Source organism: Notothenia rossii, assembly GCF_949606895.1.
Source record: "Notothenia rossii genome assembly, chromosome: 7".
Taxonomy (NCBI): Eukaryota; Metazoa; Chordata; class Actinopteri; order Perciformes; family Nototheniidae; genus Notothenia; species Notothenia rossii.
In genome coordinates, this window is record NC_136905.1 from 79,665,779 (window position 1) to 79,693,062 (window position 27,284).

The 27,284-nt window shown below is 41.1% G+C and overlaps 1 protein-coding gene across 3 annotated transcripts in view; it reads right to left on the reverse strand.

Annotated features, from left to right (window-relative positions):
- The window catches only part of pld1a (phospholipase D1a), a 47,247-nt gene that overhangs the window by 11,915 nt on the left and 8,048 nt on the right, over positions 1-27,284 (reverse strand). For 2 of the 3 annotated variants that reach the window (XM_079691435.1, XM_079691434.1), the window contains exons 2-13: positions 13,090-13,305; positions 12,378-12,547; positions 11,125-11,267; positions 9,731-9,842; positions 9,324-9,389; positions 8,503-8,561; positions 8,165-8,257; positions 6,468-6,620; positions 4,672-4,821; positions 3,978-4,061; positions 1,213-1,294; positions 46-156 (exon numbers count right to left, since the gene is read on the reverse strand). In XM_079691435.1, coding sequence (XP_079547561.1) covers positions 46-156; positions 1,213-1,294; positions 3,978-4,061; positions 4,672-4,821; positions 6,468-6,620; positions 8,165-8,257; positions 8,503-8,561; positions 9,324-9,389; positions 9,731-9,842; positions 11,125-11,267; positions 12,378-12,547; positions 13,090-13,273 — 1,407 coding nt within the window. In that variant the 5' untranslated portion in view covers positions 13,274-13,305. Of the gene's footprint in view, positions 1-45; positions 157-1,212; positions 1,295-3,977; positions 4,062-4,671; positions 4,822-6,467; positions 6,621-8,164; positions 8,258-8,502; positions 8,562-9,323; positions 9,390-9,730; positions 9,843-11,124; positions 11,268-12,377; positions 12,548-13,089; positions 13,306-23,274; positions 23,436-27,284 lie in introns of all 3 variants that reach the window. The other variant, XM_079691436.1, reaches the window with a different exon arrangement.

Sequence of the window (27,284 nt, forward strand, 5' to 3'; positions counted from 1 at the left end):
TGTTTTAACTGCATCATCTTTAACTACCCATAATCCTTCAGTTACCTTGATGTTGGGGTGCAGGTGCATGAGCGTCCTCTTGCTGTAGCCCGAGTTGATGCCCAGGGCGAGCTCCACCTCTTTATACAACATCACAAAGATGCGCACTCCCTGTTGCTGTACAAACAAAAAGGACTTATTTTTATTTCCATTTCACACATTTGTCTCAAAGATTACAGAAATATTGCTTCATGGATTTTGTTGAAACATGTTGGAAGGGCGTAGCATGGCAGCAGGTCCCAAACACAGGGCGGAGACATAAATAACTTTTGATAAGGCATTTGCGCAACGTTCATGTTCTGTCGCCATAAAAATAATCTCGCATTCGGGAAAATTCACAACACAGTCATCAATGTGCTGCATAAACACTTTGAGTGATAAATACAGCACATCTTCTTTGTTGCTCACTGCCTAAAACCCATGAACACAGCACAGTCAGAAGAAGTTGAGAAATGGGACCATCCAAGGAGCAAGCGAATACAACATGTTATGTATCTAATGTAATCCTAATGTTTTGTCATTATGTAGTTATTAAAGGTCTCCTATTATGCTATCTTTAGGCATACATTATGGGTCTAGCCCTGTTAGAGAAACGCGGATTTTGGGTCCTTAGCTTGAAAAAAAAGAAAAAGAGTGGGAGCTTGTGCCTGCTCAGAATTCTACGAGATACTCAGCTAAATGCTGCCGTGATGAAACGCCATATCATGTTCCAAACCACATCAAGGATTATTTCTGAAACAGTACGGACCTCAAATGCTTTTTCTCTTGCGGGTTTACCACAAGGTGAGTTTCTTTTTTTATTTCCTGCTTTTTTACACATACTCTCTCCAGCATAGGTTAGCTCTGAGTGTTAGCGATGCTTGCTAATGTAAACAAAGACCATATTACGTCCAAAACACGTCAGGGATTGTTTCTGATAGCAACGTTTCTGATAGTGCCGTGTGTCCACATTTCCGATATTACGTCATATCGGACGCAAATCTGGATCAGCTCCGTTTTTTTTAAAGATTTAGGTACAGAGGAAAAGAGAGAGGGTTTTGTTTTCTGACACTTTGTGAGTTCCCTGACACACCGGGGACACATATTTATACATAAAAGACATCAAAAAGTGCATTTAGCATGATAGGTCCCCTTTAATACTTGGCCTGTGGGTCATGACGTAGACCTACTTACTGCTTTGCGTTTGAGGGTACAGTCAAGCCTCCACCTGTTGCCCTCCACTACAGGTCTCTTCAGAAAGATCTCTGGACTCAGCCTAGGAAAAAAGAGAGATATAATACACATAGATTAAATAACCATTTTTCAAATGCATCACCACCACTGGTTAGAACATTAAACGATGGAAACAAATAGATATTTATAGTCACTCTTTCAAAACTACCAACGCATTTCACACACTTAAGATATGACAGACATGACATAATGATATATTTTCATGAGTCATTAACGTTGGCATCCTGAGCCGACATGTGTACAACGCCATCGGGTCACATTACACAGGGTGACACCTCATTGGTTAAGACCATAAGCCCAGTGACAACGGCCTTGGCCCACAGGGATGTCAAAGAGGGATCATAAACTGTTAGATTTCAAGTTACACTGTCAGTGAAACCAGAACTGTGTCAGTGGAGACAAATACATTGGTTATTTCTTATTACAAAAACACCATTAAAACACTATTAAAGGAAGAGTTAAACAACGGGCCATGTAATATGCAAAACAGTTTATCTGGTTGTTAATATTAGATTAGATATTCATCTAAGAGTGTTTGCAGAGGATAATATCCCCCCAGGTGTACAGTAACTGTCATTTAACAAGTTTTTCACATGAGACGGGTTTCTCTTTGTTTTAACTAGTGTTTCTGAATTTCAACACTGATTACATAACATGCAAGCATATATTCACAGTTCGGAGTGGCATAAATACACTTTACAGGCCCTCCGACAGGTCCTATAACCACTTGATGTGTGAGAAACATCACAGTAAATCAAGACGAGATAGTGAAAGACAAAGAGTGTGTAACAGCAGTGTAAACAAACACTTTATGGAAACTATATTTGTGTCAGGGTATTTCTATTCTGGGTGTGTGGAAGAGGCTGTAATTAGAGCCAGTACCATTGCATCGCCCTCAAGACAGCCAGGACTTGTGGGTTATGCATAATGTAATGTGACACAGTATGTACTACATTTACAGGGTGTCAAAGTGTCAGCTCGTTCTTTAGAGCATGTCTATGTGTGTTTACCAAACTAATAAAATAGGCCAGTATAACTATTCTTCATTTATTAAAGCTGGATTATGATACACCTGGGTACAAATAGCATTGTTGACTATGGACACCTGGGTACAAATAGCATTGTTGACTATAGAAACCCGGGTACAAATAGCATTGTTGACTATGGACACCTGGGTGCAAATAGCATTGTTGACTATAGACACCCGGGTACAAATAGCATTGTTGACTATAGACACCTGGGTACAAATAGCATTGTTGACTATAGACACCTGGGTGCAAATAGCATTGTTGACTATGGAGACCCAGGTGCAAATAGCATTGTTGACTATAGAGACCCGGGTACAAATAGCATTGTTGACTATGGACACCCAGGTGCAAATAGCATTGTTGACTATGGAGACCCGGGTACAAATAGCATTGTTGACTATGGACACCTGGGTACAAATAGCATTGTTGACTATGGACACCCAGGTGCAAATAGCATTGTTGACTATGGACACCTGGGTACAAATAGCATTGTTGACTATGGACACCCAGGTGCAAATAGCATTGTTGACTATGGAGACCCGGGTACAAATAGCATTGTTGACTATGGACACCTGGGTACAAATAGCATTGTTGACTATGGACACCCAGGTGCAAATAGCATTGTTGACTATGGACACCTGGGTACAAATAGCATTGTTGACTATAGACACCTGGGTACAAATAGCATTGTTGACTATGGACACCTGGGTACAAATAGCATTGTTGACTATGGACACCCAGGTGCAAATAGCATTGTTGACCATGGAGACCCGGGTACAAATAGCATTGTTGACTATGGACACCCAGGTGCAAATAGCATTGTTGACTATGGACACCTGGGTACAAATAGCATTGTTGACTATGGACACCCAGGTGCAAATAGCATTGTTGACCATGGAGACCCGGGTACAAATAGCATTGTTGACTATGGACACCCGGGTACAAATAGCATTGTCGACTATGGACACCCGGGTACAAATAGCATTGTTGACTATGGACACCTGGGTACAAATAGCATTGTTGACTATTGAAACCCGGGTACAAATAGCATTGTTGACTATGGAGACCCGGGTACAAATAGCATTGTTGACTATAGACACCCGGGTACAAATAGCATTGTTGACTATGGACACCCGGGTACAAATAGCATTGTTGACTATGGACACCTGGGTACAAATAGCATTGTTGACTATGGAGACCCGGGTACAAATAGCATTGTTGACTATGGACACCTGGGTGCAAATAGCATTGTTGACTATAGAGACCCGGGTACAAATAGCATTGTTGACTATGGAGACCCGGGTACAAATAGCATTGTTGACTATAGACACCTGGGTACAAATAGCATTGTTGACTATAGACACCTGGGTACAAATAGGATCTGCCATAATTATTGTCATTTTTGCAAAGCAGGGTTGATTGAAGGAAATTGCCTTTCACTAACAAGTATGTAATAAAAAATACTGTTGTTTTGCTCCTTTTTTGTTTTGTTATTCTGACAGTGTTTTAGTGTGTCGAGGCTGCACTGCATTGTGCAGTGTTGAAGCATGACGGATAACACTGAGCTGTTTATTTCTGTGCTCTCACACTGTTCACACTTCAGGCCTGTCAGCAGACACATTTTAACCAAATTCTTTGACATCATTCTTGTTCACACAAATAATGACTGAAACTCACCACCAGTCAGTGATGAAGATTTCCTCTTTAGCCTCTTCCAAAGCATCAGCCACATCCTCCATGTAATTCTTTCCATTCACATACCTTTAAATAAAGAAATAAATGAGAGTAAAAACTGATTTCACTGCCACGAGCGCTTGTGTTGATAGTACACACCCACACATGCACAAACTTCCCTATTTTTGTTAACCTTTCAAGCTCAAGGCAACACCCACAACTGTCTCATCACGACATAAGTGCTCTTTAACAGTTTTTTTTCCCATTAGCTCACAGGCCCACAGCATGTTTTTCTCTCAGGCTCTGTGCTGAGTACAAAGACTACGTAAGGACATTATCACACAGATGATTCAATATCACAGGATCTGCCAGTTGAGGGGGAGAAAATGCAAAAAAAGACCTGAATTCTTATTTATCTAATATATTTCCATAGTTACCAGTGAAAGGATAAGAGAGGAAGGCATTGAAAAATTGTATGCATTTCACTATGCAGCTTGTTTTTAGAGAACATGATCACATCAACAAACAATCTTTGAAATGGTATATTATCGTATCAAAGTTTTTAAAATGTAGGATGCTACACAGGATTGTAAAAACGTAACAAATGGGGATTTCGCAGATAATGTACATAGTTTTTTTTGTTGGTATTTTTGTAAGTCTGTCCACATGTTCAACCAGCTGAGCTCAGTGTAGTTACCATTTGGCAGCGATGTTTTCCTGTTCCTGTGCAAAAGACCCGCAGCGGTGGTCTCTGAGGAAAGCCTTCCCATGATTCTTCACGAAGCTATCGATGCTCTGACCCCACCAGCTTGCATGTCTGTAGCTGCTGCACTTAAACACCAAGGTCCTGCCAGGAGGATGTGCACAGGAACAAACACAGACACAATGAAGCACATGCATGCGTTCAGTCAGACGTGTAGTTATTTCATTTGTACTCCAGACAAAAAATGTGGCAAAAGTTTCATTTTGTTTTTTGGTTTAACAAACTGCTGATTCTTAAAGCAGTCATTGTGTTTTTGTGTGATGAGATAACATAGCTCAGTAATCACTCCCAAAACAAATAAGCCCTGGATTAGGAGTGTTGGAATGAAAAGGAGCTCAAAACCACTCTGTTACAGCAGACTGTTGACAGCAGATTAAAGCTGTGATTTATAAACCTCTTGGTAATTTTTCATTAAATTCTTGGAACACTGGTTCAGTTATGAAGTGCCAACAACCTTTTAGCAATCTAGAATGGCCTAGTATTGTAACTATGTGGTTGTCATGCAGCATTGTGAAATCAGGAACAAAATGCAATAAGACTCTTAATATCCATTCTTTAAAAATGCTGCACCCCACCTACACCAATCTCTGGACTGTCGGAAGAGTATTTATTTGACTGTAGGATACACTGACTGTTTGGAACACATTTTAACACCACAAATTGATTGAAGGGAGGAATTTCTTTTTCAAAAACCAGTCTCATAATTCACTTTGAGTCTTAAAGGTCCCCTATTATACTGTTTTTCATCATTATATTATAGTTCTCAGACATATACAAAACATGTCTCTGAAGTGTTTGGCTCCAAACACCAAACAGATCATTGCAGCATTACCCATAATCCCCTCTGTTTCAGCCCTGTTTCAAAAGTGCTGATTCTCTGTCTGTTACTTTAGATGAAAATAAGGAGCCCCTCCCCACGCCCCTCTGAGAGAGATTTGGTTAAAAAGAACACAATGGTGCTCTAGGAGGAGATTCAGGTGATAAGGTGGGGGTGGGGGGGGGTTTACCTTGGTTGGTGATTGGCTAATGGTTACACAAGCCAAAAAAACGTTATGACGTCATAAAGTGGCCAAAATCTGATCAGCTCATTTTCAGACAGGTTTTTATAGAAATGGATCAGGACAAAAAGAGAGAGAATCTTTTTTCCTGAAACTTTCAGAATCTCTTTCCACAGAGGGGACACATGTTGATGTAGAAGAGACATAAAGAAGAGGGGACACATGTTGATGTAGAAGAGACATGAAGAAGAGGGGACACATGTTGATGTAGAAGAGACATGAAGAAGAGGGGACACGTGTTGATGTAGAAGAGACATGAAGAAGAGGGGACACGTGTTGATGTAGAAGAGACATGAAGAAGAGGGGACACATGTTGATGTAGAAGAGACATGAAGAAGAGGGGACACATGTTTATGTAGAAGAGACATGAAGAAGAGGGGAAACATGTTGACGTAGAAGAGACATGAAGAAGAGGGGACACGTGTTGATGTAGAAGAGACATGAAGAAGAGGGGACACATGTTGATGTAGAAGAGACATGAAGAAGAGGGGACACATGTTGATGTAGAAGAGACATGAAGAAGAGGGGACACATGGTGATGTAGAAGAGACATGAAGAAGAGGGGACACATGTTGATGTAGAAGAGACATGAAGAAGTGGACTTTGCATAATAGGTGACCTTTAACTATTCTATATGTGTTGACCCCTTGGGAACTGCAACAAAACTCAAACCTGGAGAGGCTGTCCACCCGGACTCCATGTTTGGTCTCTGTGTCTTTGGAGTCCATCTTGATGCAGAAGTCTTTATCCAACAGCAGGACGAAAGAGATGGCCCCCGAGTCTGGCTTCATGTATAGAAGACACGAGTCCTTCACCACCAACCAGCTACAAAACACACAGTCCTCATTACCATCATTGGGATTAAACATTAGTGTTATTACGTATTGTCCAGCTCTTGATCCATTGCTGTGAAGGATTTATTATATTTCTTGTTGTAAGGAAAAGGTGTAGGAAGAAAACCATCATGGAGATGTAGGAGGACGAGCAGAGTGTTTCAAACGTGTGGGATCTTTCTGTGTTTTCTTCACAAAACAACAATAGAACTGCTCACATAATAATTTGGCTGAGATGAAGAGAAGTACAAACAGAAAAACAGATGAAGAAAGTCAAACACGTGCCAATTCAACCAGGCTGAAGATGGCTCAAAGATTTTGTCAGCAATAAAATAACAATACAAATGAGATGATAGCCAAAATACTTTTAAAGATATTACCAATACGATGTTTTTAAATGTTTATTAAAGGAGTCATGTCATGGCCATTTCCACTGATCATAATTCCATTGTTGAGGTATACTAAAATAGAAAAATACTGTGCAATTTTTTCCAAACTCACATTGGTTTCGCTTACAGCGTCTCTGTAAAGTATGTGTATTCAGCAGTATTCACGTTCTCCACTAAACGGCTCGCTGCAGCTCCCCCCCCCCCCCCTCCCTCCGTGATTTCCTTGTTTAGCGTTACACAGCCAAACTCAACCCGAACACACACAAAGTCACAGCCGAAATAAAAACAATAAGTGTGGCTTGATGTTGAGTAAGAAAAAGGTTTATAGGTTGATAAACGCTGTGAGAATGGGTCTGCAGAGAGAATTTCGCGCGATCCCAACTGTCTGTTATCAGCCTGCAGCCAGGGAAGAGAGATCAGGAGGGTTGCCTGCACTGAGTGTGTGTGTGGATTGGTCAATTTGGACCAATCAGCCGGGGCTTAACGTAACGGCTCCGCTGACGTAACGGCTCCACGGATTGGCCCATTTAGTTCCGGGTACGTGCTTACGAAAGCACGTACCCGGAAGAATCAAATGACGATGACGTCATGATGACGTATCTCCAATTGGGGAGGTATTTTCTGTGTTAGAGTTTTACTCGCTACAGGGTGTACTTTGAGGGTTTTGACTCTGCAGACCGTTTACATGCAGAAAAACCTTCATAACACACAAGGGGACGGGTAATAACCGGAAAAGCATGATATGTCACCTTTAAGTGGTCACTGTGTTTGAACACCCATACTTTGAAACCTTCCTGATAACAATCTTGAGTCTGAAATGCTAAACTGAGTTTGTAAATAGCATCGATCACACCTACAAGTTTAACAGTTAAAAATAGAAAAGTTGTGTTTTTATCACCATAAGGTTTTCCGCTTGTCAACTGTAGGACTAACATTTAAAAAGGAAGAGACTCGCTATTGAGAAGATACAAAAAAAACATACACTATGTAAACTACTTCAAGTTTCTGCTAAGGAAGTTGAATGCGTCTGCTTGATTACAAGAAGATAAACCAGTCAACAACATCGATACACATTATGTGAATTTGGCTGATATAACAACGAGTGGAAAACATTGGAAAACAGGAATATAAGTAAAGAGACACACACCGTTTGGACCAGCGGTAGCAGGCCTGGCTGTGGCCGCAGCAGTTCATCCCGGGGATACGATGTCCGCCTGATCGCTTGTAGATCATCCCTTCCCTGGGACAGAGGGTAAAATAAGTTACGCATAGATCAGGAAAAATTACAATGGCATGCAAGGAGAGTCTGAATAAAAAATAGAAGACTTTGAAGTTTAAAAGCTTTTCAACGACATAATTACTCTGTAGCTTTGTTAGTTTGTCAATAGAGAACATTGAAGAGGACCCTGTTCAATGCGTATCCACCTGAGACAGGACAATGTTTGTACAGATGGGAAAGAATTTGAAAGAAGAGAAAATGCTCACAGTCCTTTGGGCCCCAGGTCATGGATAAAAGACATCTGGCTGATGTCAATGAACTCCATCTGAGAATAGACAGGAAGAGACAACAAGAGGCGTCTCACAGTGAGTGAAAACAAACCTGATACATGCTGCACTGTACATGTCGTCATGTGACTCTGAGCAGACAGCTTTTCAATGATTATCTCAAAATGGGTTCTCATCTCATTTATGAATTTTTAATGTGTCAAAATGATGCGGTTTATTCATGTCAGAACTTGCTAAGCCTAGCATTAGTTTGTTTTAAAGCTCATACATAATTCAGAGTAAGGTCAAATTTAGCACGAGCGTGAACACACTACTGTATATGTTCAAATGTAGGATATGAATAGGACACTCACTATTGTGCAACGCATGTAGTTTTAATGAAGTGTTTGTGAATATGAAAAATACCAAATGAAATTATAAAGATACTTTTCACTGTATTGTATGATTACATATTTAACCAATACATTTTATTGAATATCTTAAAAAATTTTTTTTTGCATAGTATACAAAGTCCTCTTCAGGGCATCAAACAGACATGAGGCCCTTGCCAGCTTAAATTGGCAGCAATACTACACTTAGATTTGATCGTGTCAACATACAGCACACATGTTGCTATGGATAAACTAATAATCATCTATGTCAACACACACTTTTCCATCAGTTTGCTTTCTCAGGTATCTACAGCAGCTGAAATGAGTGCATATCTAATGCTTTTAAATACACACACAATAAGTATACATTTAAAATACAGGCAGGAAGTGGTAATGTCACAGCTGGCAGAGCTTAGAATGATTACTCACAGTATGGTGATATTTGCGGTACATGGCCATCCTCAGCAGCTTGTCCAAATAGTCCTCTAATTGTCTCTGTAGGAACACATACAGTATACTATGTATTGGCCACTGTGAGTATTTGTATGAACACACACACACACACACACACACACACACACACACACACACACACACACACACACACACACACACACACACACACACACACACACACACACACACACACACACACACACACACACACACACACACACACACACACACACACACACACACACACACACACACACACACACACACACACACACACACACACACACACACACACACACACACACACACTTCTTTGATTCTTTTTTAAATCACCTTTAAGGACTGCTAGCCTTTTACCTTGAATGCTTGATTTGACGTACCTTCCTGCTGGAGACCTGCTCGTCTCTCACCAGCTCGTCTCCCCCTCCCCTCGGCAGGGACGGCATCTCCCTCACCTCGTTCTTCCTCACCGTTCTTCTCCTCACCGTGTGGCTGAGACAGAGGGAGGAAATGAAGAGGCTTATTTCAAAAGTCCACAATCTATCTGAAGATGAATCACCAGAGAGAGCTTGTTAAATCTCACAGTGTGTCCACACTTCAAGTTTGACGAGAAACTGTTCCACTATTCCCTAAAGCCAAAAAAAACATTCCAGCGGCTGATCCTAAATTAAAAACCGAATTTCCTCATCTTGCTGCCAGCAGGAGTTTAGACAGGAACATATAAAAGCTTGAATACATTGACAGGTTGCAGACTGGCTCAGTGTTGTGTCTCATCAACAAGGAACACATAACAGTGAAATGCTACGTAACTGAAAACAGGGAGAATTATTTATAAATGAAAACAGGGAGAATTATTTAAGAAGCAAAAGAACATACACCAAAGGAAATTGTAAAAATAATCCACCATATTCCTCTTTCTATTACAACATCAAGTCAAGATCACAGACAAATAAAGAGATACAGGGAGAAGGGCAAAAGTAAATCCTATTAAAGTCCAAGGGTAACATTCCTTTGTTGTGTTGTGAGTACATCACCAGAGGTAGAGAGAGGGAGGGAAAAAGAAGGAAACATGATAGTTGAAAAGTCTACCAATATCCAAAGGTTATAAAAAGCAGATTTATAAATTCTGTATATATTCTGTATATATATCTTTGTTCAAGATTTTTGATGAAAATGCATGCTCTGTCCAAACTCCAGAGTATAAAACAAATGTCCACCACCAAATATGATCAAATGAACACATTGTGTCTTCTTTGTTTGAACCAAAAACAAGCTAATGTGTAAAAATCTCTTTAAAAAAGTTTTGGAATCAGCTCTGATTGCAAGGCGACTGTTGCTGAATTCACACAATGCCAGCAGGAGGAGGATAACAGCAAAACCTCCTGTTAATATAACACAAATAAACAGAAGAGATTTAACCTTGAGTGAAATTTACAGCAAATGTGTTGGCAGATTCTTTGGAAGCTTTGCACAGAGCCAGACTGGGTGTTCCCTTTTGTTTCCAGTTTATATGCTAAGCTAAGCTAACTGTCTCTTGGTTCTAGATTCAACATGAAAGCATAAAGACAACAGCTAAATTGAACTTCCATCTAACTCGCAAGAAGGTGAGACATGTGTGTTTGCCTAAATGTAACAACTATATTAATCATTTTCAGCTTTTTTGTGCTCCATTTCCCACAAGGTCAACTCAATGTGACAAATACGTGTGCATTTGTGTGTACGTCTTTCCTTGTGAGTGTTTTTGTGTGGAGTGTAAATGTGTAAATGTGCTGACCTGCGGGACGGCAGCGGGATCCTCATGAGGGTCTTGTACGTCTGCAGCTCTTTGTGCAGCTCCATGAAATGTTTCTCCTTCCTCTTGACCACCCAGGTAAACTCACCATGCTTCAGCTCGATCTTAAACACTGCCGGCAGGGACTACATACATACACACACACAACACATTGGGGAGGAACACAATGAGTTTAATATACATCAGTGCAATTATTAGGATTGGCATTGTCTAGGAAAATGGCTATTTTAGAATCAAAAATACTATTGGTAACTATTTGAAACAACATCTAAGAGATGCGTGCTTTCATCTTTGCACATTGACAATTAAACCTAACCCACAAAAGAAAGACTTGTATTACTTAAAGCTTGTTTTAGCTCATTTAAAGGTCCCATGTCACGGCCATTTCTACTGATCATAATTCCATTGTTGAGGTCTACTAGAATAGATTTATATTGTGCAATTTTCCAAAACGTCATTGGTTTCTCATACAGCATCTCTGTACAGTATGTGTATTCACTCTGTCCTATACGGCTTGTTGGAGCTCCTGCCCCCCCCCCCCCCCTCCCTATGAGCCCTGCTCTGATTGGTCAGCTCGCCCACTCTGTTCTGATGAGTCCACCACCTTTACAGCGGAACATCAGTGATTATGTGTTACAATGGCATTTGATAGCAACTAGAAAATGACACCAGTAATGACAAACAGATGAGAATGTTGCGTGGGGTCTGGGTGCCGTGTTGGCGGGACGTTGAGGGACGACAGTGTGAGCTGGCTTGCTGGTGTGGTTTCCTGGTTGCTGCGGGACGGTGGGACGACGGGACACGGCGAGGCCCGGCCCGAGCTCGACCGGAGCACACGCACACACACACCCGCAGCCTGTCCATTTGGGGTCGTCGTTACGTCACTTGGTTCCCGGAAGAAAAAATGGAAAAAGAAAAATCTCCAAAGGGGACGGATAATAACCGGAAAAGCATGACATGGGACCTTTAAACAGCTTACAGCACTTTCAATGGTTTGGCTTATTTTATGCAAATTGTTCTTGTTGTTTTGAATTTGTATCTATGATTTATTGCAGTTATTGTAAGTCCCTTTAGATAAAAGCGTCAGCTAAATGTAATCTAATGTAATCGAGAGCATCTTAAGACTAAACATCTGATACCTATATTTTCCAACATAAAGTATTTTAGAACGTAAAAGGAAAGACAGTGATGTTTGAATCTCTGCTAAATGTTGCCATACAGACTGTGTGCAGTACCTTGTTGACACTCCTCTGGTGCGACAGGTTGAAGCGGTCCTGTGCGGCGGTGAATCTCTCCACCTCCAGTATCCGGGCGGTGATGGGCACAGTGGGAAGGTAGACCTTGGCGTTGGCCTCCTTGAAGCCCACTGTGGCATACACCGCTGAAAATGGGATACGACAGTCCCCTAGGAGGAGGAGAGAGGCGGGTGGTTAGCGTGTTTTTTTTCTTTCTTCGTGTTCCCGCATGTAGGAGTTGTTCGGACTGCTTTGGAGCGAGTAGGCTGCATTACTGAAAACTCGGCTTTTGTTCAAGATTTTTACTTTGCAGTGTTGGGTCAAATGTTTCTGCTTCTCTCTGGTAAAGTTTGTACGGTCTAAATGATGTAAAGGATAAATCCACTCTCAATGCGAGTGCACTTTCCTTCAGTTGGCTTGTCTTCCTCTCAGTTTTATTACATTTCCCTGGGTACATCCCTATTAGTCAAGTCACACACTTATTGTTTTGGCGCATATGGTCATATAAATATAGCTCATGCAAAATTAATCTGGTTAATAGTCTGCCAAATTCAATTTCCTGGAAGTGAATCTCTGGAGAATAATGAATCATCTCAAAATCTGAGCTGTTTTACTAAGAAAACTGAGTCTTTATTATTGATATACTTCCGTATGTATCATCTTAGTTTTCTGAGAATCACACAGACAGGACATTACGTAAACACAAACACACCCAAGTAGCCTCCATCATACTCGATCTCCTCTCCCTCCCCCATGTCCAGCTCTCTGGTGTCCAGGCTCTCCACCAGGTCGGCCATGGTGATTCCGTCGTGAGCGTCGGGGTCCGATGTGGCGTCAGACACCTCAGAGGTGACCAGGTTTAGGCTACTGGTTGTGGGCGGAGCTTTTCCCAGCATGCTCAGCAGTTAAGCCCCAGAGCAGGGCGAGCCTAGAGGAGATACACAATCAAATTAAAACATTGTATGCTGTGGGATGAATGAAACATCCTTGTGGGTGTTCTTGTCTAAGTGACTGTTTCCTGAAAGTTCATACACTCCCACAGCATGACCGTCATTTGGCTTTTAACCTTCTACCATTTACTGAACATGACCGGTTACACAAGACCCTTGTGTGCTGTTATGATAATCCCACATGGATCACAAGAATGCACAAACTTAGGCACATACTGTAGACCCATCTGAAACACTCTTCAAGGTCACATGTGGCCATAACACCAGACACAGCGCCACCAGGAAGAAAACAGTTCAGAGCTAAAAGTCAGATCACAGAAATTAGCTGTGATTCACATCATTATTTTAAACTGTTTTGAGACTACCCTTCTTGGAAGCATCTGCATTTGTTACATTTCTTAGCCTGCATCTTCTTACTTTGTTCTTATAGCCACGGTCATCTGTGTTTACCATTATCCCTGAAGTCTGGTCTAAAATACCAAGAGGCGTGTGATGAATTCAATCTCTGCACTTCATGCATCCTTGAGAACTGAACGCTTTTCTCTGCAAGGCTTTCAAATCGTCTCGCAACATATGCTGAATGTCAATATCATTCACCTTTGCCCCTCCTAAAGAAAATTGCCTTTTGACAATCTAATATCTAAGTATTCTGTGAGTAGTAATAATTAAATTAGCAGTTTTTTGAAAAGAGGAAAACGATCATTGTTCAACACTGCCACACTGTACCACATGCATACGTTTTGTTAGCTCTGATAGCACACTGGGTGCAGCGCTTTAAAAAAATGTTGTTTTGAGAATTATTTCTGGGGCGTGCGGTGACCAGTATGTTGAAGGTCAGAGGGGAAAAAAGCATTGCTGTAAATAATTGATTTTTGCAGTAAATAATAGATTTTTCTCAAAATGTTGCAGCCAGGTTGGACAACTGACATTGAGCTCTTCTCCCCATGAGACAGAGATGCGTCAATCACTTCAGTTTGTTAATAGCAATATGACTGAACTCCCGCCAACTAGGGATGCCAGAAACTGACCATGATCAAATTCGAAAATCGGACAGCCCTGGCGAATATTAATCGATTATTCGCCGCAATAATTTCCGATTATGGAGACTGTAACGAATATTCGAAAAATCGAATAATCGCTGGCATCCCTCCCGCCAACCATTACCCTCCCTTCCACTCTGCACACATATCAAGTGCTGATGCATGTCTTTGGAAATGATTGCTGGATAAGTAACAGATGGAAACATGTGTCCCTCACCACCTGCGTCGGTGACTTCAGAGACATTCCTAAGACATCATCTAATTAAATCCAGTTAATGACAAACCAACTTTCTGACTCACCTCCGTTGTTTATTAATGACTCACACACTGAATGCATCAGCTGATAACCTCCTCTCCAGTCACATCATTACAGATTCATCTTTATTGTCTTCATTGTCAGTTTCCACATGCCTAAAACAACCTCAAGCTAAATCTAAAAGTTGATGGCTAAACAAGAGCGTTGAGAAATTGTGTAAGGCATAATCCAAATAGTCGATTAATCGTTTGATTAATCGATAGATTAATCGATTATCAAAGTAGTCGTTTGTTGCAGCCCTATTAAATAGTGGTTTTAAAGTTCACTGTACGTTAATTTAGCAACGTATTGCTTTACTGCTGTTGAATAAACCCTATATTGCTAGTGATTCTATTAAAACTATGATTTGCAATCTTTTTTATTCCAATTACAATAATCTTTTTGTTATAATTGTAAAACACATCTTAACATCCATCAGCAATCAATACAACGTATAATCCAACACAAAATAGAAGAAATCTAGACCTATTCCATTTAATAATAATAATAATAATAATGCATTTATTTTATAAGGCGCCTTTCAAGGCACTCAAGGTCGCCGTACAACAAGGTTAAAAACAATTTTTACAAACATAGTTAAAAGCAAAACACAGTTTAAAAACATAACTACTAAAAAAAACATACAGCTTGCAGCACAGGTCAGCCATACGCTTGCCTGAACAGGTGGGTTTTGAGGTGAGTTTGGAAAGTGGTGATAGTGTCCATGTTTCTAATATCAGGGGGGAGGGAGTTCCAGAGGTGAGGGGCAGAGCGGCTGAAGGCTCTTGACCCCATGGTGGAGAGACGGGCTGGGAAAACTTTGAGAGTGATGGAGGAGGCAGACCTAAGAGACCGGGTGGGAATGTTGACATGGACAAGGTCAGACAGGTATGGGGGGGCGAGGTTATGAATGGCTTTGAAAGTATGAAAGAGGATCTTGTAGTCAATGCGGTGTTTAATGGGAAGCCAGTGGAGTTGGTGTAGTACAGGGGTGATGTGACTGATGACAGGGGTTCTGGTGATGATACGGGCAGCAGCATTTCTTTTTATACAACAGCATCTATTGGGACTGCATTGATGTCATCAAGAGCCATGAGGCGCTTTCACACCGGAGTAATTTTCCCAGGAATAGTTCCGATAGTTCCTGGGATTTTGCGTTCACATCAAAAAGATCTGGAACCAGAACTTTTTTTCGGGAAGCTTTTCACCCCTTTTCAGTCCCTGCTAGAGAGGTGGTACTTTCCTGGGGAGGAAAAGGTTCCAATTTCTGATTGGCTGGGCGAATTGCAAACCACGCCCCTAAAACTCCGAACATCTTTGTGAAGCCGCCATTTTATTTGCTGGCATTAACATTATTAGCATTAGCCCAGCGCACCAACGGAGAGAGACTAACTTTTGGCAACACAAAAAAAAACATGGGGGCGGTGGAGATGAGGAGGTGTCGGCGTTCTGGAGATTTACTCGGAAGCCAGTCCCCAACTCCGGGGACTTCCGGCCGGGGACTTCGGGTGGCAGTATACGCCCTGAAGAAGAAGAAGTGACGCCAGCGGCTTAATTTGCCTAATCCTCCCCCAGGGACTTATTCCGGTGTGAACGCGATCTGCTCTTTAGTTCATCAGAACTAAAGAGTTCTGATGAACTAAGTACTGGGAACTAAGTATGGCAAAGTACTTGGTGTGAAAGCGCCTATTGACTTCAATACATAATTTTTCCGAAGTAAGGTCCCATGGATGTCCACCGGAAAGGGAGGGACTTTGCCTCTCTAAATAGTGCTTCCGGGCCAGCGGGCCATTTGTAATGTCTAGCCCTGCAATGTCTTTATTTTGGTAGATACCAGAATACATGACACAATTAATATTTGTAATATATTTATGTTCTCTGGTTTAAATAATCATACCAGTATAATGTATGCTGGTCACCTGGAATCCTAGTACGCTTCCAGCATGGTACATTTAATACTATTATTACAAATAAGCTGGTGATAGATGGATACTGGTGACCAGCCCAGCATACCAGCATACTATGCTGATTTTTTAGTTGGCCAGGATGGTTGGTTTAGCTGGTGCACCAACTAAACCAGCTAAACCAGCTAAACCAGCCAACCATTCCAGCCTAATATCTACTGGCTGGTCAGGCTGGTTGACCAGCTTGACCAGCTAAGTTGGTCGAAGCTGTTTTTTTCAGCAGGGACTGGTATTATTTCTAAAATTAGTTTGTCTTGTTAAGCCCAATGCTCCCACCCGCGGGGGAAAAACGCAACATCTTGCAAGAAACAACATCTGAGGGCTTCTTAACATGTAACAAACTATGAATGTGTCATATCCACTTAACGGGAAGAAACTCAGCTAACTGACGGTATGCACCATTTTTAGCCAAACAAAACACAACTCTAACGCTGAGCCTCTGAATTAGCGTTGAGCACTTAGCACAGAACTCACGGAAGAAACACTCCACCACTTATCGGATCTGCACAAACAAGACATCAACTAGCAAGCTGAGATTCCAGAACTATTAGTATCATCACTGAGCGACCAGAACTCGCCAAACCAGAAAACACACAACGTAGCTTTACGGCGCAAACACGCTAACAGTCTTACTTTTGCTGTTGTTCTGATCAAAAGTTGTGTTCAATGGCATCAAAACAATAAAAACGCAGCTGAAGGTTAATCCAATGGTTAATCCAATGTGTCTGTGTCACTTTGAAATGATCACTGATAATCCATCTTCATATTTACAAGTTTGAGCCTAGGTTTCAGTTTTCAGTTTTCAGAGCGTAACATAGCTTTCGACTGCTTGCGCATCACTCTCACTCCTCAATGGTAACGTGTGTGTGTATGTGGAACTTCCCCCTCGATTCTATGGGCTCTAACGATTCAAAAGAGATGTTAATCACCAAAATTGACCAATGGGTTCCAGAGAACCCAAATGTGTTTTCTTTTGGTGCTAAATCTCTCTAAAAAGGTCCAATGTCACTTGCTTTGCATCAATCTTGATACAGGGTATACTTATATGTTATAGTTTGGATTCCTAAAGCTTTTCGTCTACTATCCCATCATCCAAGGGTGGTTTTCACTATAAGTAATGTGCTTTTTTTTGGACGGACACTATAATTTAAATTGTTTTACTATGTTCAATCTGAATTTACTTTAAAATAAAAACCATTCTATATTGATTCTGACTTTTCTACAGCCAACTCAAAAGCTTATATTTGCTTTGAGAAAAAACATTATTAATTTACCCCTTTTAGAAGTAAAGTTATGGTCATTTGTTCTGGGAATGTCATTTTCGAGCCTGAGGCCTGAAAAACAGGCTCGGGGCTTAACAGGTTAAAAAAAGAAGAAGAAATGTATCATCTACATCATGAAACACTGAACATTAGTATTATTCCTTATTCCAAAGAAAGCGTGTTGTTGCAAACCACAGAATTCTTAATAAAAATACAAAATGCAAATGTTGAACCATGAATATGACATTATGCAAAACTTTCACAACCAAGCAGACGCACACACCGAGAATAACCGCACGTTCATTTTATGAGCAGCTTCTCCACGTCTGTCATTCACTTCAGAGACCTAACCTAATTAAATCCAGCAAATTACAAACCAACTTTCTGACTTCAGTAGTTCATTAATGAATCACACACTGAATGAGTTAGCTGATGACCTCCTCCTCATCCAAATAATGTAATCACATGTATTTAATGACGTATTGTCTACTCACATACTAATTATCAAGTGCCTCGCTGTGTATACTAGTTTTAGATATTCTGTCAATGCTGTGTGTGGGAAGGTGAATGACTGCACTGACTGCACCCATAGGAAGGAGTTGGTGATGCAATTAGATTTTTTAAGACACCATGCTGAGTAAGAGCGTTCAAGGCTTAGCGTCACACACACATCCCTTCAGTCAGCCCCTATGAAATGGAAAGGATGCATCCACAGAGTGTGCAGTGACAGAAGGATTCAACGCAGTATGCAAACAGCTTTTTGACTGCACATACAGTCAAAAAGCTTCAAAGACAAACATGGGCAAATGTCAGGCATATTGATGTTTACTTTGAGTGAAGGAACATGGACAAACTGTGCTCGGCTCTCTGTTTTAGTCTCACTGTAACATCACCGAAACACCACTGAGAACACGGGGTTTATTCTGCATAAAAAGCCTGTTTCAATTGAAATGCCAAAAACCTGTTAAACCTGTTTAATTCATCATGCATTCGCTTCACTACTGCCCCAAAAATTCCTGTATTACTAAGACAGGATACAGACAGGGTGTGGATGTTAAACATTGCTACACAGCTACGATACATCTTTTAAAGTAATGTCAAGATATAAACACAGAAAAAAGGAAGACCAATACAAAAAAAGTAACACCAAGAGAAGTGATTAGTCATGGCAGACTTCCTCGTGCACATGTGGCCCATTGACCAGCCTTCCTCTGAGGGCAGGGGAAAAGAATAACAGTCCGGAGGAAAAGGAATAAAGGAAAGGAGAGAGAGTTGATTCTCACAAGAGATTACAATTAAAGTTTGTGGTTATTTCATGCATTCCCGTACAACACAGGTTCATAGTGATGTTCTCTATCCTGATGAATCTACTATTTGATCTAAATGCTATCAAACATGTGTTGTACTTTAGTTCTGATGAGTAGTAAATCAATTCAATAAATGCTAGTCTTGTATACTGGTTTGTAATGAGATAAGATGGAAGGGAGTAGCGAGAGCGTCATTGAAAATGTTACAACATATGACAACCTTCTGATAAAAGCAGACACAAAGCAGTCACTGATTAAGTAAACATGCATTTTTGGACAAGAAACGAACACGTTAATTAGAAATATGTCCTAAAATTAATCAAATTAAAAGTATTGTTCATAAGTCTAGAAATAAACACAGTGTCTTCTTAGTTTTGATGGAGCAGCACTAAAGTATGAGTTTTTAGAGATTCAACTGATGTCTGGACTCTGAAACAAGCTGGGGCAGGAACCGCAGGAACCGCAGGAACGAACACACACACACACACACACACACACACACACACACACACACACACACACACACACACACACACACACACACACACACACACACACACACACACACACACACACACACACACACACACACACACACACACACACACACACACACACACACACACACACACACACACACACACACACACACACACACACACACACACACACACACACACGTCTTTTCAGTCAGTGAAGGCAAAATAAATCACACTCTCTGGGAGATGGACATTTTAGGGCTTTCTACCGACTATATTTGCAAACATAAACTGCAGTTAAAGCCTGAAATCAACATACATATCTACCCGAGTTTAACAATTATAGTAAACAATGTAACCCACACTTAGAAACACACGGTGTGGTCCAAAAACATTTGTAAATGCCACTTCATTCCCTGCAAAGTGTTACATTCTTCTGTTTGGAACTCAAATGCTCGTGACAAGTAAGTAACACGTTCACCAAGAGATAACAGCCAGACAGTGAACATTCCCACTGCAAAGAACAAGATTCAACACGCTCTGACCGTCAGGAGAGTCACCTGCAGCCACCAGCTGTCTTCAGTGACTGCACAATAACAGTTTACTGTCTTCATTCATCTGATCACTTCCTCATTCAGTTATATCCCTGAAGAAGGAACTGGGTGATATTGAATGGGATTATTCTACATGACTTGGTAACAAATAATGACATGATTCTGAATCATGTTTTCAAATTCTTAAGCGGAGCAGGTGTGTCCATTGCCGGGTCAGCATGAGCCGCGTTCACACCGCAGTACTTTTCCCACTTTAGTTCCGATATAGTTCTGAAATGTCGCGTTCACACCAAAAAGAGACGGAACTAAAATTAGTTCATGAGAACCTTTTTACCCCCTTTTCCGTCCCTGCTAGAGAGCAGGGACTTTCGTGGGAGAAAAAGGTTCCTATTTCGGATTGGCTGGGCGGATTGCAAACCACGCCCCGTAAAACTCAAAAAAGGTTTTGTGAAGCCGTCATTTTATTATCCTAGCATTAGCATTATTAGCCTTAGCATTAGTCCAGCGCAGAAACGCAGAGAGACTAACTTATGGCAACACAAAATAAAACATGGGAGCGGTTGAGATGAGGAGGTGTCGGCGTTCTGGAGATTTACTCGGAAGGCTTCAGTAGAAGCTGCTGGGAGTCCCAGTAGCTTCTACTGAAGCCAGTCCCCAACCCCTGGGGACTTCCGGCCGGGGACTTCGGGTGGCAGTATAGGTGTGAAGTTGTTTGCGGCCTGCCAGTAAACCCAAAGCAGAAGAAGAAGAAGAAGTGACGTCACCGGCTTAATTTGCCTAATCCTTCCCCAGGGACTTATTCCGGTGTGAACGCGATCTGTACTTAGTTCATCAGAACTAGAGAGTTCTCATGAACTAAGTTCTCATGAACCTTTGTGGGAAAAGTACTGCAGTGTGAAAACGCCTATGGACTCTAATGAGGTAACTTTGCTTGGCCATGTTTTGCACTGAGAGACAACAGTGAGGAAGAGGATATTGTACATAGCTAGGAAAAGTGGGACATCTTAGCCCATCTAGTTTATATATAGAATAGTGCCCACATACCTGCAAGACAATTCAATCCGGACTCATAACAAAATTGCAATGCAACCCGGGCTTCTTGCAAGTGCCACATTGCCCTCCTGACACCTCATCTGTCCGTTTTAAGGGTCTGCAGCCACATTTGGCAAACTTTTCAGGGGTAGGAGGTGGAAAAAAGGAATGGCATCTTTAAGAAAACAAGAGGAGAGCCATGCAACCAGACCTCTACGACCTGCATAAAGAGCGTATATTTCATACACCGATATTTCATTGCGATCCAACAATCGGACAAGGAAAAAAGACAAGATCCTGCAGTTGTCTTTGGATTAATATTTCCACCGTGTAACTGTAAAACCGATTCCTAAAACCAAGAGAAAGCAACTTAATGCATATTAATACTTCCTAAAATCAGTAAAAAAATTATATTAAACTGTAAAACCGATTCCTAAAACCAAGAGAAAGCAACTTAATCCATATTAATACTTCCTAAAATCAGTAAAACATTATATTATTCTTGGTCTCAGTAGACATACAGTATATAGTCAAGGTCATAACATTCAGCAAGGCCCAATGGCTGATGTTTTTGTGTGGCAATATAATCATGGATTTTGGAAGTATTTATGACGTTGCAGTTATCTTCCTGTTCTAAGAATATCCACAGGCTTGACCCACTGAGAGGTTAACTGCAGAGGGACCTGGTATGCTGCATGTGGTTTGAATGTCTGCATGTGTGGAGTCAGATGTCAAACTCACGCACGCACATGCATGGACAAAAGCATTGGTCATGTTTCCGTGTCTGATGGGAGAGCAGAGCGATGGTTTGAAGAGCCATGAAACTAGGAGTTTGCGGGAGTTATCTCTCGACTCCATTCCAATGAGCGGCTGCCTACTTCCTGCTTCCTGTCCTGTTGTCATGGTGATAGTTTGAACAGCCAGCAAGTTGCGTGTTTATAAATATCAACAGAAGCAGCTAAGAGTGTCCGCCTCTCCCTTCACGAGCTACCATGCCTCTTAAATGTCACTTATTTGGAATCAACGCATAGAAGAAGAAAATGAAAGAATGTTGAGTGGGAGAAATGTGGAGGTTTGGTAAAGTGGAGAGAGAGAGTCTGAGAGGCACCTTAAAGCAAAGAGGGAACTTTTATATATTTTCTACATAAAATAGTCTTCGCCCCGCACCACAGAGCCATTGAGAACATGCTGCTAGCTTTGATTCCTCATAATACCAAATCCATTAAGGATGTAATATCTTATCTTATATTTAAAGGTGACCTATCATGCAAAATGCACTTTTGTACGTCTTTTATACATGAATATGTGTCCCCGGTGTTCCAGGGAACTCACCAAGTGTCAGAAAACACAACCCTCTCTATTTTCCTCCATACCCCAATCTCTAAAAAAGGGGCTGCAACAGATCTGATACAGACTGATCCACATTTGAACACTGTCCTGACGTCAGGACGGTGGCGCTACGGCTATTGGTCAATTCTCCACCTATCAGGGGAATGAGAGGTTGGGCCACCGCCGGCCACTGCCGCTCGAAAGCGTTGGAGACGCTGTAGTACATATGCTAGGCCTGTAAGTGGCGCTGTAGTCTGCCACAAAAGCAGCGAAGAAGACTTCCCTTGCATGGTTGCCATGGTTACCCTTCTGTTTATTCTCCGCTGTGGCTCTTTTTCTCCCTCCCCGAGGCAAGCGTTTGCGCCTCCTGCTTTAAAACAAAGGAATAATGACTTTATATAATCATATGTAAGGGATAATAACACCTTCATGCCGATCTAGATCCCTCCGCTTCGCGTCGGGCTCCTGATCAGCCTGTCGGTGTTCTTTTCCCCATAATGACCGCGTCGCTGCACATTATCCCGCTTATTACATGGCCACATTCTCAACAAAGTAACGACATGACTCCCAATATTAATTGAAATGCTTTTATGGATTTAGAAAATGATTTTATTGATTTAAAAAATAGTTGTATGTATTGATTTAAATTGACATGCATCAGCTAAGAAAAATAGTCCGTTGTTACTGTTTGAACTTGAAGAATAAAACACGGAGGACGGAGATCTCTTTTTCTCCCCCTCTTCTCCCCGCTGCAGTCTAGCAGCTGATCTCAGAGCACGCTCCCCTCTCCTGCAGGGGGGCGTGGTCAGCTGCAGCTCACAGAATCAGCCCCCTGCAAAAACAGCGCTGGAAAGAGCAAATAGAGCGAAATTAGGCATGGCTAAAATGCAGGATCTTCTTGGTATTTTGAAAAAATATATATATTTATATAGGTTCAAATATAGCATGATAGGTCCACTTTAACTTAAAAGTTAGACCACAGCTTTGGGGATGAATGATAAATGGACTGCATGTATTCCAGACTCCTCAAAGCACTTTACAAATACAAGCCATTATTCCTCCATTCCCCCCACATTCATACAGAGGAAGGGGCTGCCATGCAAGGTGCCCCCAGCTCAAGGAAGCTAATGGCGCTTTTCCACACAAAACCAACATCAGCCGTTAGCTGTTAGCCCTCAGAGCTCACAGCTCCTCATATCTGTTCAGAAACTAGACAAAAGTTAAACCACCAAGTACAAACCACAGACTGTCTGTGTCATGGTGAATACAGTCGCTGGTTTATTTATGTCTGTATAGGCCGTTGTTGTGAGTGTGGACGGTCGGGGCATATACTGCGTTAGCTTAGCCAAGCTCCATTCAGAAAACACGCATTTTAAAAAGTTTTTTTTTTTGCTTGCAGACTTGTCAAAGCATTAATTCATGGTTTTTACCGGTATCAGTATGTTGTTACTTCGGCATCATTTTGAAATGTGTATTACAATTAAATCACGGTAAAATATGTTCATTTTGTTATGCTACTAGTACTAGTTTAGCAGATTCAGCCCGGTTGTTGGCCCGGAAAGAACCTCGATTTTGGAGAGCCAGAAAACTGTGAAAAAGTACCCGCTAGCCGGAACTACGCCTAGTGGAAACGCAACCAAAAAAGGGTCGGGCACGGCACGCTTAAACCGCGCTGTAGTGGAAATGCGCAATAACATTCACACACCGTTGGGCCATGCCAGCGGGAAAAACTTTAAGTATTTAAGTATTTAGTTAAGTATTTTGCCCAAGCATCAACATGTGGACCGCAGGGGCTTGGATCGAACGCACAACCTTCTGATTGAAAAACAACTCCACTACTTCACAGACACAGCTGCCCCGGAAAATAATAAACCACCAAAGAACAAAACCATATACATACCACATTCTAAATAAGGGACCACTTGTGGAAGCTACCATCATCATTTCTTATTAACGGCATTTTTGCATTATTAAATTAATCATTTAATAATGCTTTTTTTGATCAGTAAAAACCATGGGAACTTGTTTTGGATTGTGAGGTTATGAAAAATCTCTCTGAATGTCTTTATTGTTGATCAAATAGACTGATGTTATGGGCTGCTTGACCTTTGAGAGACTAATGTCTGTGATAGGTCATACCTTCATTGTTAAACCTGTACCAAACCCAAGTGTAAATGTGTCAACTCCCCATTTTACAAAGCGAACAATCTTCTACAATATTTTGTTCAACCTCTGAGCTTTTTCAGGGCAACATTGTAGTTAAGTCACTGCTCCTAGTCGAGAAATAGTCCAATATACTCTGTTGTTTTTACACTGTGAATATGTACGGATTAAACAAACACGATGGAGGCCTGCTAGCTTTTCACCAGTTTTCATGCTTGGTTCGACGCTAAGGTTGCAGACGGATAATCCAAAAATCAGCTCCTAAATTCTAACCCTATCTCCTATTCCTTGACCTCTGAGTGAAACATCACGAGGGTTAAGGGATAGTGGATAGGAGAATTCAAAAGGACTTAGGAGAAGAGACTTTAGAGAATCCGACTGCACTTTCAATATCCGACGTGTTTATGATGCGCCAGCAGACGTCATAAATGTGCGTTTGCTGCTGTGGTGAAACTGTGGAAACTACAGTTTTCTATACAACGAACTACAACATGGATGTTTAATAAGAACGACGGACTCATCTAGAGACTGCACCGTGCTCTGATGCTGTTGCTTTATGCTTTATGAACAACAGAGAAACATATTCTTCATGACCAAAGTTGGAATTGAAATAAAAAATGAAAGTGAAACTTATGCTCATCACCCTCTCCCTCCGGTCCACATTAATACAAATAATCCCAAAGATTGTATGAACTATGAAAAGATCTTAAAATCAATAGAAATGTATTTTTTATAAACGTTAGTCTTTAACACCTATCACTGTGTATATCACCATTCAAACATCTTTTAAAAGTTGAACAAACCCACACAGCTCAGTGAAATGTTGACTTTATTTGATCATTTCAGTAAAAACTAACGTTCATATTTCTCTTTTTGAATATAATACTGATGAACGTTCAAAACAAAGCACTTTGGCAACTTACCACATACGTTTTAAAAATGCTTAATAAGCACCGTAACTTTCATGATATAATTTCTCCGTCATAACCGTTTGTGTCCGTGAACGGCCGACAAAATGCTGTGGCTGCAAGGCATTGTGGGGCAGCATTTTCTCCTCCCCTTTCGGTAAGGGAGGTCCAGTGGTTCCCAAGCTAAAGGAGGTTATCAAGGAAGTTTGAAACCTCCTTTCCTATCATCTAGAGAATTGGAACAGCACTTATCATGGCTGCCACTGAGGGACTTCCGGGTCATTTCACTCGGTCAGGAAGGTTCCTAAGCTAAATGGACTATTGGACTGCAGCCTAAGCTTTCTGGGTGCTAGCTGTAAGCTTCAAATTGAACTAAATCAATCTTCTATCCAACATTTCTTTTGGAAAATGTGTGAGGACGTTCCTGAAGTGTAAAACTATTCCTTTAAAAAGGAACAGCTGTAAATGATTATATATTTATTATAAGCTTGTTTACATTTATGATTACTGGTGACCTACTTTTACTGTGTGAACTTTATTAGCGCTGAGTTTTATAACTGCAGACTTGATCGTCTATCAGAAAGACTGTCATTGTCTCTCAAACGTGGCAACGCAGAGACGATAAGGTGAAGGATTTATCACTTGTTTAAAGAGCATTAGTTAATGATTCATTCATAACTTTGAAATTAAGGCTTGTTGATATAGGCTTAGTTTGTCGGGGGACATCTTACTTCTTCCTTCTCTCTGTCTATACCTGTGTACTCTCATGTTCCGATTAACCCAGCTTCCCCACATTTCTTTCTTTTTGGTGTCTATATACGCCGGGATCCGGAGTCATGGAGGATCCTGCGGTCCTGTGTCCTGGATCTTGAGTCGTGGCTGTGGTCCTGGATCATAAGTCCTGGATGGATATCCTCGTGGATTCATCTTCCTATTATACACACATGCATTTCCAAACATTTGGACTACCTATGTTGCAAACGTATTATCTTTTCAATTTACACACGGCATCTATTGCACGTCTGTCAGTCCTGGGAGAGGGATCCCTCCTCTGTTGCTCTCCCTGAGGTTTTTCCCATGTCCCCCTTTAAACTGTGGGTTTTCTCTGGAAGTGTTTCCTTGTCCGATGTGAGGGTCTAAGGACAGAGGGTGTCGTATTGTCATACTGATATTCTGTACACACTGTGAAGTCCACTGAGACAAATGTAACACTTTTATATTGGGCTATATAAATAAACATTGATTGATTGATTGATTGTTAGACAGTGGTATGAAAAGTGTAATAATTACTGTGTATGACACCAGGTTAATCCACAATCAATATTGTATTCAACATCCTCTTCATTCATTAATAGTATCTCACATTAATTTACACCCATTGATGTTTCTCTGAGATTGCATGAGTCAAAAGCAAGCAGGGCAAGGTGAGGTTGTTTTCGTTCATTGGGATTTGCCTTTATAGTCTCTTATTTCGTGCCGTCTGTCCTCCTGAGATTTATCACAAGGTAAAACTTTTGCCTCTGAGGTTTTGTAAGAAAAGAGGATGAGACGTGCTCTTGTTTATGTTTGTTTGTTTTATGTCTTTTAAGTGACTTTGTTCCTGTCTAATGAAAGGACCCATCAG